Source organism: Somniosus microcephalus, chromosome 2 (genome assembly GCF_052327205.1).
Source record: "Somniosus microcephalus isolate GS21.2 chromosome 2, FLI_Smic_1.0, whole genome shotgun sequence".
NCBI classification, from domain to species: Eukaryota; Metazoa; Chordata; class Chondrichthyes; order Squaliformes; family Somniosidae; genus Somniosus; species Somniosus microcephalus.
The window spans coordinates 248014977-248028242 of NC_140988.1; the positions used below are offsets into that span (position 1 = coordinate 248014977).

Genomic DNA, 13266 nt, shown 5'->3' on the forward strand with positions numbered 1-13266 from the left:
TGACTGTTTAGAAGCTGTTGCGAGTTTGTTGCTATTACCGCTGGTTTGTCCGGCAGTTTTGATGGGACGGCAACAGCTCGGTCCCGTCGGTGCCGGATATCACAAAGTTTCCTGTACATTGTCTTAAGCAATGTTCCCTCTATCTTGGTTTGGCCCTGATGCTTTTTGTATTGAAAAGCCGGCTGCACGGTTCCCTGGAGCTTACAGGGAACATTGATAGTCCCCACTATAATTGTACAAAATATTTTGAATTTTACAGCACCACAGAAACAGACCATTCGGCCCAACAGGTCTGTGCCGGTGTTTGTACCCTACATGAGCCTCCTACCACATTACTTCAGCTCACCCTATCAACATATCCTTCTATTCCTTTCTCCCTCATGTACTTATCTAGCTTCCCCTTACATGCATCTATGCTAATCGCCTTAACCACTGCATGCGGTAGCAAGTTCCATATTCTCACCACTCTCTGAGTAAAGAAGTTTCTCCTGAATTCCTTATTGGATTTATTAGTGTCTTTCATAAGAACATAAGAAATAGGAGCAGGAGTAGGCCAATCGGCCCCTCGAGCCTGCTCCGCCATTCAATAAGATCATGGCTGATCTGATCCTAACCGCCAATCCACTATCACAGAACCATCTCCTGAATCTAACCGAATTAGACACACGAAATAGGAGCAGGATCAGGCTACACGGCCCCTGGGCCCGCTCCGCTACCCACAGGGCCATGACCGATCCGAACCTAGACTCATGTCCAAATTCCTGCCCGCTCCCCGTAACCCTTAATTCCCTTTACTTCTAGGAAACTGTCTATTTCTGTTTTAAATTTATGTAATGATGTAGCTTCTACAGTTTTTTGGGGCAGCATATTCCATGGACCTACCACCCTCTGAGTGAAGTAGTTCCTCCTCATCTCAGTTTTGAAAGAGCAGCCCCTTATTCTAAGACTATGCCCCCTAGTTCTTTTGCACCTTCTCAAGTTTACAGACCGTAGTAATGCATTTCTGTTATGTATTGACGTTTGTGCTCAACTGATTCCATTAATATTCTTAGAATTTTCTTTTTTTCTAATTTCAGGTTATTCTTTTTAAATAAATATAAATACTGTTAGTTGTATTTTTATGCATTTTAAAATTTCACTGTATATTTAATTTTTTTAACTTTCTCATTTCTTCCAAGACCTGATAATAATCCTTAATAAAACCAAATTTGAAAGGTACCTGAATAATGTTTTAGAATATAAAGCTTTATTTAATCAAGCATCTTTTCCTGTCTTTCTAGTTTTTCCCTACCCCACTACAAGAATGTTTAAAAATGGTATATGATGCAATGGTCCAAGGTCAGTCAAAGCCAGGTTCAAAGATAAACATGGTATGCACTATTTGTTCAGGGAACAAGGACAATCTGCAGAGTGAAAGCGGAGCATTTAATTGATAATATGAATCTAGTAAACCAGTAGAAGTGGTTCAACAATTTTCCATTCCTAAATACGAAAAACAGTTAAAACTTCTTTTCACTTTTTTAATGAACCAGTGTGTGAAATAGGCCAATTTTACTGTAGAAATCTCTGTTGACCTATCGATGATTGTAACCGATCAGCTGCTAGTAAACTATCATCCGTGTTTCAGCCACTCTACTTGAAAGTTCAGTTCAGCAATGTGCCTTTCATATATCCTCAGAACATGTTAGTGTTAGCTGTCTATATCATACAAGAATCATTGGTAAACTTACTTTACAAAATGCTATGGAAAAGAATTAGTCGGATATTTTGAGCACAAACGTGAATACATAACAAAAATGCCTATCTACGGCCTGTAAACCTGTGAATGTGCAAAAGTGTACAGATTTTACTTGATGGCTAATAAACAGAGCATGGAGTGTTAGGATGTGTTGGTGCATACACTTTTGGGTTGCCAACTACTGGTAATTTTATGCAAATTTACCTCCGGGCAGAATATGACAATCTAGACATTGAGCTGTTTTCACTTGTACAGGTAGACTATCCTTTATCCGAAAACCTCGGGACCAGCCGAGTTTCGGTTTTTGGAGAATTTCGGATTTCGGAAGGTGGGTCGGCGGGGGTCCGCGGGGGGGTCGGCGGGGGTCGGGGCCGGCGGGGGTCCACGGGGGGGTTGGCGGTTGTCGGGGCCGGCGGGGTCCGCGGGGGGGTCGGCGGGGGTCTGCGGGGGGGTCGGCGGTTGTCGGGGCCAGCGGGGGTCCGCGGGGGGGGGTCGGCGGGGGTCGGGGCCGGCGGGGGTCCGCGGGGGGGTCGGCGGTTGTCGGGGCCGGCGGGGTCCGCGGGGGGGTCGGCGGGGGTCCGTGGGGGGGTCGGCGGGGGTCCGCGGGGGGGTCGGCGGGGGGTCGTGCGCACGACTTACGCTGACGCTCAGCGTAAGTCGGTGGGGGTCGGGGCCGGCGGGGGGGGTCGGCGGGGGTCCGCGGGGGGTCGTGCGCACGACTTACCCTTTATCCGAACTTCCGAAACCGGAACCCTCTAAAAACCGGAGGTTTTTTCATTCAGCGTAAGTCGTACGCACGACTTACGCTGAACGAAAAAACCTTCGGTTTTTAGAGGGTTTCGGTTTTCGGAAGTCCGGATAAAGGGTAGTCTACCTGTATTACATTCCAAGAATTCTTAATGGACCTGAAATTACAGTCGGAGGCTTCCCGCGGGCAAATGCCTCTGAACCGCAAGTAAAATCTGTACTTACCCGATGGCCCTGGACTTACGAAGACTCGCGCTCCTGGGCCTGCAGGCATGTACCCCAGGGGGCAGGCGGTTTGAATCACAAAGGGGAATTCCTATTATGCTTATGGGGATTCCATTTACGAACGGAATCCCCATAAGCATAATAGGAATCACATAAAAAATACATTTTCACACAACCTAAATAAAAATAAATTATCACATTTAAATTAATTAAAATACAATTTAATTAAACTTTTAAAACAAAAGTTTAATTTTTAGAAAAATAAAATTAGACATTTTTCGAGGGACCAAAAATAACCTAAACTAATTTTAAATGTTTAAATGATTTTTTTTAATTTATTTTAAATTTATTTTAATATTTATTTAAACCCTTCTTCTTCTTACGCTGGTAAACGAAGGCCTTATGCCTGCTTTTACCAGGCCTAAGAGTTTTGTGGGTATTCGTTGGGCAGTAGTTGGGCAAATAGCACAACTCTCCGCCAGCGAATGTCCATTTCCTGCGCAGGTGGATGATCTGTCAAGCTGAAACTTAACAGATCGCAAGTTCCGGGTTTTTGCACATGCCCATCGCATGCGGGAACCCGGAACTTGCAGGGCACTTACGGCCACGTATGCACGGCCCTGGAAAATCTGGGCCATTATTTCTGGGATTGATTAATTGTTTTGCTTGATTTTCCAGAAAATGCACACTTAATTGATCCATTTCTTTTCCACTTCTAAGATTGCAGGAACTTCTAGTGAAAGGGTTCAGCTTTGCCTTGATGGCTCACTGGATAAAGGCAGCACTCAGTGACCCAGTGTGTGATAGTGACCAACAACATCCAAGATCCATGCCAGGGAAGGAAATGAAAATTGACAGGCTTATCTATTTTTTTAATTTTCTCAATTTTCTTTTTTTTCAATTTCAGAAGATTATCCTTTATTAAATATAAATATTTTTAGTTGTATTTTTCTACACGCAAGTAAATTTATGTTTTTGAAATTTCACTGGAATCTTAATTTTTTTTGAAACTTTTTCAGTTTGTTCCAATTCAGAAATTTACATCAAGCTTTCAGTTCAACAAAGTAACTCCCGAGTAAAAAGTGATTATTTCAGCTTTGAATTTTGCTGCAATGCATCCTGTAGCTGGCACACAATGATGGCACAGTGCGCCAGTGGTGGGGGCTGTACATTCACTTCAGTAGCAAGGGTGCCAATCGGGTGGACTGCTTTGTCCTGGATGGCACCAAGGTAAGACACTCATTCCAGAGTATCCAGTCTCTGTCCTGTTCTTGCAGCCACAAAATTGACATGGCTGTTCAGTTACGTTTCTGTTCGAGCACGACCCTAGGATGGGGGACATGTTAACAGTGCCGATGTTGAAGGTTGGGGGAAGATGACTAGGTCTTTTGTTTTTGAATATGGTCACTGAATGATGTAGCGCAAATGTTACCTGTCACGTGTCAGGGTTACAGTAGTGTAGTTGCTATTTTAATAGGGGCATATACTCAATGGAAAGACACTGAAGGGGAGGATAAACAGAAAGGTCTAGGGATTGAAATAAATAATTCCCGGAAAGTGCAAGTGTAGATAGATAAAGATATATAAAAGATCAATGCCTTTTTGGTCATGCTTTGCAAACCTACTGGAATTACTTTTTTATTCGTCCCTGGGATGTGGGCGTCACTGGCAAGGCCAGCATTTATTGCACATCCCTAATTGCCCTAAGAAGGTGATGGTGAGCCACCTTCTTGAACCGCTGCAGTCCGTGTGGTGAAGATATTTCCACAGTGCTGTTAGGGAGGAAGTTCCAGGATTTTGACCCAGTGACGATGAAGGAACGGTGATATATTTCCAAGTATGGATGGTGTGTAACTTGGAGGGGAACTTGCAGGTGATGGTTCTCCCGAATATTTGAATGGAATAACACAGCTAATGGAAAAGGATAATTCAGTAGAAGTAACTTACTTGGATTTTCAAAAGGCATTTGACAAAGTTCTTCATGTGAGGCTAGTATGAAAGCTCATGAAATAGTTGGCAAGTCTTCTCGAAGGTTTGACAACTGCCTTGGCAACAGAAGACAGAGAGTGGCAATAAATTGCAAGTGTGCTGCCTGGGAAAAACAAACTAGTGATGTTCCACAGGGAACTGTTCTGGGATCCCTGCTGTTTACAATATTTGTGAATGACGTAGAACAGGATGTTCATAACTGTATTATTAAATTTACTGATGATGCAAAGCTCTGAAGGCAGATAATGAGTGAATAGGATATTGACTATCTTGAGACAAAATTGGACTGACAAATGGTAGATGGATTTTAACATGAATAAATGTAGGAATAGGTGACAGTAAACAAGTTCCCAAGCTCAATTATGCTATCAGAAGTTATGAGCAGAGAGACCAAATTGCAAGAGTAAATCTGTATCACACTCAGACATCTCCTAACAGTGTGGGATGCAACTAGCAGAAGCCTTGAAAGAGATCATCTGCCTACCACAAAGGAATGATATACAGGAAAATGCAGACAAAACTTGTCATAACAACTATTCAAGTTACCGGTCTAATGAATATTTCTTCTATGGTAACCTATATTTCTCTAATCCTGATTGTATTTGATTCTTTTTTTAATACATTAAATATTTCCTAGTATGAGAAATAAAATATTACTATGCTAAGTGATACAATTAAATACTGGTAATTCAGTTTACCTGTGGTTAAACTTGTGTCCAAAGGAAACCCAGTCTTTTTCTATCAAAACCTACATAAAACAAATTGAGAAAAGAGTTCTATAAAAATATAATCAGTGACAATGATGCAAGACAATCAAGACCACAAATTGCAAAATCTCTAGTATCATGATTGGAGAACCAGAATAACAAGCCCATTTGTAGGAAGTAATATAGCATTTATTAATGACCTCAGGGCGACTTAAGTCACTTCAAATAGTGCCATGGGATCTATTATGTCCAGACGGGACCTCGGTCATTCACACTGGGACCATTCTGAGCGATCACAGTGGGATCATCAGAAAGACGGCACCTCCAACAGTATAGCACTCGTGCATTACATCATCCTGAAATGTCAGCCTAGATTATATGCTGAAATTTCTGGAGTGTGGCTTGAACCTGCAACCATCTGACTGAGGGGGGAGTGTGATATCACAGAGCCAAGGCTGATACCTGAAAGTAGAAGAGACATACAAGAAACATCTGGGCCCAACGGATTGGTCAATGGGCTTTTTTTTGTTCCGAATAAGTGCACCCTTCAAGGTTCATTGACTTGCACCTTCTTACCAGTCCTGCTAATTTTGTTGAGATGATTGGGTTGCCTTCCTTGCACAGTTTCTGTGGATACACTGGACTTCATCCCTTATACTACAGGTGGTCTAGTAAAACCGTGAATATAAATTTGTAATACACCCCTATTACTTTTTTTAAGGTAATGTTGGTAATGTATTGCCAGGAATTCTAGCTCCTGATTGGGCTGTTCCATTAGTGTAACTTGGTCAACTGCTTGAAAAGCCTCCCACTCCATAGCAAGGCGGTTGAGAGTCCTAACTCTGCATAAAATTGTCTCTAAGGAGTTTCTCCATCAGCATCAATCAGATCAGTTACCTGGATCACTCTGTATCAAGAGTAACTTCCTAGTCGGAACTTGCGCCCCTTGTTCTAGAGTCATGTTTTAGACTGAAGTTGTGTTTTGGATTTACCTTTTGCATTCCATTTACTTTCAACGCATGTATACACCTCTATATAACAATATAAGATCACTCCTCAATGATCTCCTTTCAAGGTTCTCCACTCTTTCCTCATAACTCAGTCCTCAGATACTAGTGATTAGTTCTGTGGCTCTTCTACTGGCTTCAGAGCTTGAAGCTTTAGTGACTAGAACTGTATAAAGTTCTCACACTGTGGTCTGCTGAGAACACTGAACAGTAAAGTCCATGCAACCCATGCTCAACCCATGGTGAAGGACAGACTGGAAAGCAAGAGAGAAGTTCTGAGTTATTACTGTGGATTACTAGGAATGCCCTCCCTAAAACTCACTGCCGCTCCACACCTCTCTCCTCCTATAAGATGCTCCTTAAAACCTACCTCTTTGACCAAGCTTTTGAACACCTATCCTAATATCTAGCAACCCCTCCATGGCCTCGCTCCTCCCTATCTCCTTAACCTCCTCCAGCCCTACAATCCTCCGCGAACTCTGCATTCCTCCAACTCTGGCCTCTTGTGTATCGCCCACTTTGTTTGCTCCATCATTTGCGGCCATATCTTCAGCTATATAGGTCCTAAGGTCTGGAAATCCCTCCCTAAACCTCCTCCCCACCAACTTTCCTTAGAACCTATTAGGGTTGCGAAGGAGTGGAAAGTTTCCGGTAAATTTCTGGAAATTTTCCACGGGAAGTTTAGCTTGGGAATTTGGGGAATTTTGCCCAAAAAAGCACATGCTAGCATAATATTGTTTTTTTGTATTTCTTTCATTTTTTTTCCACAGGTCCTCTCTTAAAATTACTAACAGAGATGGAATCTTAATTATTAAGGAATTTCTTAATCAATATATGTTTATCTTCTTACTTGGCTTGTTTTAATAATTACAAGTTTTGTGTGTGACTGTGAACAAATGTGTCCTGATTGGTTGGATGAGTGGATGAGCGATTAGCTCCCTCTATTGGTGATGTAGCGTCGTGCGTGCACAGGTCATGCTTCCATCACATGGAGCATCAGGAAAAATTTACTCACCCTGTTGCAATCATGCTGATCGACTGCAGTTCGACACAGAGATGAATGCCCTTTATTTCTCTGCATAGAACAATGCCACGTTTACCGTCGGATGTGTGGAAGCATTTTACCCCAGGCATTAAAGATGGAAAGACTGTGTACATGTGCAAACACTGTACAAAGCCATATGTAAAGAATGCCACAAAGATGCAGCAGCATTTATCCAAATGCAACAACTTCACTCAAAGCTCACATCAGTCAGCCCAGAGTTCCTCTGCTTCCATTCAAGAAGATGATGGTTCACATTCAGCATCAGGCTCCTTATCATCAGCAACTCCTGGCCCACTTGGACGGTTCTTTGATACAATGGATAACCATAGCCAGAAGAATGCAGATGAGTGCCTTGCTCGAGCTGTATATGCGACAGGCTCACCCCTCATGCTCACAGCCAATGTGTAGTGGAAGAGATTTTTCAATGTTATTCGCCCTGCATACTGTCCTCCCACCAGACATGCTTTGTCTACTTATTTGCTGGAGGCTGAGTATAACAGAGTCCAAGGAAAGCTCAAATAAACGATAGAGATGGCAGACTGTGTTGCAGTTATCTCAGATGGGTGGTCAAATGTACAAGGGGAGGGCATCATAAACTACATCGTCTCCACTCCTCTCCCAGTGTTCTTCAAGAGCACAGACACGAAGGACAACAGCCACACAGGCACATACATTGCTGATGAGCTGAAAGCGGTCATCAATGATCTTGGATCACAAAAGGTCTTTGCAGTAGTTACTGACAATGCTGCGAATATGAAGGCTGCTTGGGCTCAAGTGGAGGAGGCCTACCCTCATATTACGTCTATTGGGTGCGCAGCTCATTGGCTCAACCTGCTCCTCAAGGACATCATGGGTTTGAGAACCATGGAAACACTGTACAAGAGAGCCAAGCAAGTTGTTAAGTATGTCAGGGGAAAACAGGTAGTTGCAGAAACCTACAACTCCAAGCAAACGACAAAGAACAAGAACACCACACTGAAGCTGCCCAGCAACACTAGATGGGGTGGTGTTGTCATAATGTACAACAGCCTTCTGGAGGGTAAGGAGTCGCTGCAAAAAATGGCAATATCCCAGTCTGGGGATATGGAAACCACCATCAAGAAAATACTGCTGGATGATGTGTTTTGGGAGAGAGTGGTTAGCAGCCTTAAACTACTCTCACCAGTAGCATCTGCAATTGCTCAGATTGAAGGAGATGATGCTGTCTTGTCAGATGTTCTCAGGCTTTTTGCTGATTTAAAAGAACAAATCAGCATTGCCCTACCCACATCCCTGCTGCTCAAAGCAGAAGAGAAGGCAATTGTTCAATTCATACAGACGCGTCAAGAATTTTGTGTCAAGCCGATTCATGCTGCAGCATACATGCTGCACCCAAAGCATGTTGGGAGACCAATACTTTCTGGAGAACAGATCAACAGTGCTTAGTGTGATTTCTACCCTCTCACACCACCTCAATCTGGACGTGAGCAAAGTTCTGGGAAGTCGGGCAAAGTTCTCTACCATGCAAGGTCTTTGGAATGGGGATGGGATATGGGAATCATGCAAGCATATCAGTGCACATACCTGGTGGAAGGGACTTTGTGCATCTGAGGCCCTGTCACCCATTGCATTGGTGATACTCCAAATCCCACCTTCATCAGCGGCCTCTGAACGAAACTGGTCACTTTTTGAGAATATGCATACAAAGGTGCGCAACAGGCTGACTAACAAGAGAGTGGAGAAACTGGTGGCTATCCGGGCGAACCTACAACTTATTGAGCCAGATACAGAAGTGTCCACCACACAGCTAGACAGTGACACAGAGGAGGAAATGGACACGTCAAAGCCAGAGTCAGAGAATCAGGAGGAGCAATGATGAGTAGAAGACTCAGAAGACTCAAAGGGACAAAATAAGGACAAATTACAGGCAAATTACGCTCTTTATTTTATTTTAGATGGGTCTTTTTTGTGGGGGTTCAATAAAGTTCAAAATTATAACCTAAATAAAGTTTTGAAAGCCTGTTTTTATTTGTATGGAACAGTATGTCTATTTTGATGACAAAGATAATATAAGGGTCAGAGACAAAAACCATCAGAGTGCAAAAAAACTCAAAATTCCCATAAATTCCCGAAATTCCCATGGAAAGTTTCCTCTTTTAAAAATTCCCAGAATTTTGCAACCCTCGAACCTATCTCTTTGACCAAGCTTATGGCCACCTGTCCTAATGTCTCCTTCCTTGGCTCAGTGTTAATTTTACCTTGGGATCTTTTAACTACGGTAAAGGTGCTATATAAAAGCAAGTTGTTGTTGTTGTGATCTGAACTGGCAGTTAAACATTTATGAGAAAAATATCCAGGTCCTCCAGTAAAGGTTTTGTTCTTCCTCCGCAGACCTTTTAAAACAAATCTGTGATGTTTCAATACCAGTAATATCCAAAACAGATACATTCACCCAAAGCAGATACCAATAAATATCTGGAGAGTAGGATTCATTACTGCACTGTGGGGGTGGGTAATTTGCTTCTGCGCATACACACAAGTGTCCAGTCAGCACAGAACGCACATGTGCAGCAAAGTTTTAAGGTTTGGCGGTTGCAGGACATCGGCTGTAGTGGGACGTCAGCTGTAGCGGGGCGTCGGTTGTGGGACGTCGGTTGTGGGATGTCGGCTGTAGCGGGACGTCGGTTGTAGCGGGACGTCAGCTGTGGGACATCGGTTGTGGGATGTCGGCTGTAGCGGGACGTCGGATGTGGGATGTCGGCTGTAGTGGGATGTCGGTTGTAGTGGGACGTCGGTTGTAGTGGGACGTCGGTTGTGGGACGTCGGTTGTGGCGGAACGTCGGCTGTGGCGGGACGTCGGTTGCAGTGGGACGTCGGTTGTGGCGGGACGTCGGTTGTGGGACGCCGGCTGTAATGGGACGTCGTTTGTGGGACGGCGGTTGGAGCGGGATGTCGGCTGTAGTGGGACGTCGGTTGTGGGACATCAGTTGTGGGACGTCGGCTGTAGCGGGATGTCGGTTGTGGGACATCGGTTGTAGCGGGACGTCGGTTGTGGGACATCGGTTGTGGGACGTCAGCTGTAGCGGGACGTCGGTTGTGGGACGTCGGCTGTAGCGGGACGTCGGTTGTGGGACGTCAGTTGTAGCGGGACGTCGGTTGTAGCGGGACGTCGGTTGTAGCGGGACGTCAGTTGTGGGACGTCGGCTGTAGCGGGACGTCTGCTGTAGCGGGACGTCGGCTGTAGCGGGACGTCCGCTGTAGCGGGACGTCGGTTGTAGCGGGACGTCGGTTGTAGCAGGACGTCAGTTGTAGGACGTCAGCTGTAGCGGGACGTCGGTTGTAGCGGGACGTCGGTTGTGGGACGTCGGTTGTAGCGGGACGTCGGTTGTAGGACGTCGGTTGTAGCAGGACGTCGGTTGTAGCGGGACGTCGGTTGTAGCGGGACGTCGGTTGTGGGACGTCGGCTGTAGCGGGACGTCCGCTGTAGCGGGACGTCGGCTGTAGCGGGACGTCCGCTGTAGCGGGACGTCGGTTGTAGCGGGACGTCGGTTGTAGCGGGACGTCAGTTGTGGGACGTCAGCTGTAGCGGGACGTCGGTTGTAGCGGGACGTCGGTTGTGGGACGTCGGTTGTAGCGGGACGTCGGTTGTGGGACGTCGGTTGTAGCGGGACGTCGGTTGTGGGACGTCGGTTGTGGGACGTTGACTGTAGCGGGACGTTGGTTGTAGCAGGACGTCGGCTGTGTGACGTCGGCTGTAGCGGGACGTCGGCTGTAGCGGGACGTCGGCTGTAGCGGGATGTCGGTTGTGGGACGTCGGTTGTGGGACGTCGGCTGTAGCGGGATGTCGGTTGTGGGACGTCGGTTGTGGGACGTCGGCTGTAGCGGGACGTCGGCTGTAGCGGGACGTCGGCTGTAGCGGGACGTCGGCTGTAGCGGGATGTCGGTTGTGGGACGTCGGTTGTGGGACGTCGGCTGTAGCGGGATGTCGGTTGTGGGACGTCGGTTGTGGGACGTCGGCTGTAGCGGGACGTCAGTTGTGGGACGTCGGCTGTAGCAGGATGTCGGCTGTAGCGGGACGTCGGTTGTGGGACGTCGGCTGTAGCGGGACGTCCGCTGTAGCGGGACGTCAGCTGTAGCGGGACGTCCGCTGTAGCGGGACGTCGGTTGTAGCGGGACGTCGGTTGTAGCGGGACGTCAGTTGTGGGACGTCAGCTGTAGCGGGACGTCGGTTGTAGCGGGACGTCGGTTGTGGGACGTCGGTTGTAGCGGGACGTCGGTTGTAGGACGTCGGTTGTAGCGGGACGTCGGTTGTAGCGGGACGTCGGTTGTGGGACGTCGGTTGTGGGACGTCGGCTGTAGCGGGATGTCGGTTGTGGGACGTCGGTTGTGGGACGTCGGCTGTAGCGGGACGTCGGCTGTAGCGGGACGTCGGCTGTAGCGGGACGTCGGCTGTAGCGGGATGTCGGTTGTGGGACGTCGGTTGTGGGACGTCGGCTGTAGCGGGATGTCGGTTGTGGGACGTCGGTTGTGGGACGTCGGCTGTAGCGGGACGTCAGTTGTGGGACGTCGGCTGTAGCAGGATGTCGGCTGTAGCGGGACGTCGGTTGTGGGACGTCGGCTGTAGCGGGACGTCCGCTGTAGCGGGACGTCAGCTGTAGCGGGACGTCCGCTGTAGCGGGACGTCGGTTGTAGCGGGACGTCGGTTGTAGCGGGACGTCAGTTGTGGGACGTCAGCTGTAGCGGGACGTCGGTTGTAGCGGGACGTCGGTTGTGGGACGTCGGTTGTAGCGGGACGTCGGTTGTAGGACGTCGGTTGTAGCGGGACGTCGGTTGTAGCGGGACGTCGGTTGTGGGACGTCGGCTGTAGCGGGACGTCCGCTGTAGCGGGACATCGGTTGTAGCGGGGCGTCGGTTGTAGCGGGACGTCAGTTGTGGGACGTCAGCTGTAGCGGGACGTCGGTTGTAGCGGGACGTCGGTTGTGGGACGTCGGTTGTAGCGGGACGTCGGTTGTAGGACGTCGGTTGTAGCAGGACGTCGGTTGTAGCGGGACGTCGGTTGTAGCGGGACGTCGGTTGTAGGACGTCGGTTGTAGCGGGACGTCGGTTGTAGCGGAACGTCGGTTGTGGGACGTCGGCTGTAGTGGGATGTCGGCTGTAGCGGGACGTCGGCTGTAGCAGGACGTCGGTTGTGGGACGTCAGCTGTAGCGGGACGTCGGCTGTAGTGGGACGTCAGTTGTGGGATGTCGGTTGGAGCGGGATGTCGGCTGTAGTGGGACGTCGGTTGTGGGACGTCGGCTGTAGCGGGACGTCGGTTGTGGGACGTCAGTTGTGGGACATCGGCTGTAGCGGGACGTCGGATGTGGGACGTCGGTTGTGGGACGTCGGTTGTAGCGGGACGTCGGTTGTGGGACATCGGTTGTGGGACGTCGGCTGTAGCGGGACGTCGGTTGTGGGACGTCGGCTGTAGCGGGACGTCGGTTGTGGGACGTCAGTTGTAGCGGGACGTCGGTTGTAGCGGGACATCGGTTGTAGCGGGACGTTGGTTGTAGCGGGACGTCGGTTGTAGCGGGACGTCGGTTGTGGGACGTCGGTTGTAGCGGGACGTCGGTTGTGGGACGTCGGTTGTGGGACGTTGACTGTAGCGGGACGTTGGTTGTAGCAGGACGTCGGCTGTGGGACGTCGGCTGTAGCGGGACGTCGGCTGTAGCGGGACGTCGGCTGTAGCGGGATGTCGGTTGTGGGACGTCGGTTGTGGGGACGTCGGCTGTAGCGGGATGTCGGTTGTGGGACGTCGGCTGTAGCGGGACGTCAGTTGTGGGACGTTGGCT

The 13266-nt window shown here is 48.1% G+C and overlaps 1 protein-coding gene across 1 annotated transcript in view; it reads right to left on the minus strand.

Annotated features, from left to right (window-relative positions):
* mtmr7b (myotubularin related protein 7b) overlaps positions 1-13266 on the minus strand; it is a 215172-nt gene that overhangs the window by 45339 nt on the left and 156567 nt on the right. Inside the window, exon 10 of the mRNA XM_085970693.1 lies at positions 5398-5447. Coding sequence (XP_085826819.1) covers positions 5398-5447 — 50 coding nt within the window. The remainder of the gene's footprint in view (positions 1-5397; positions 5448-13266) is intronic.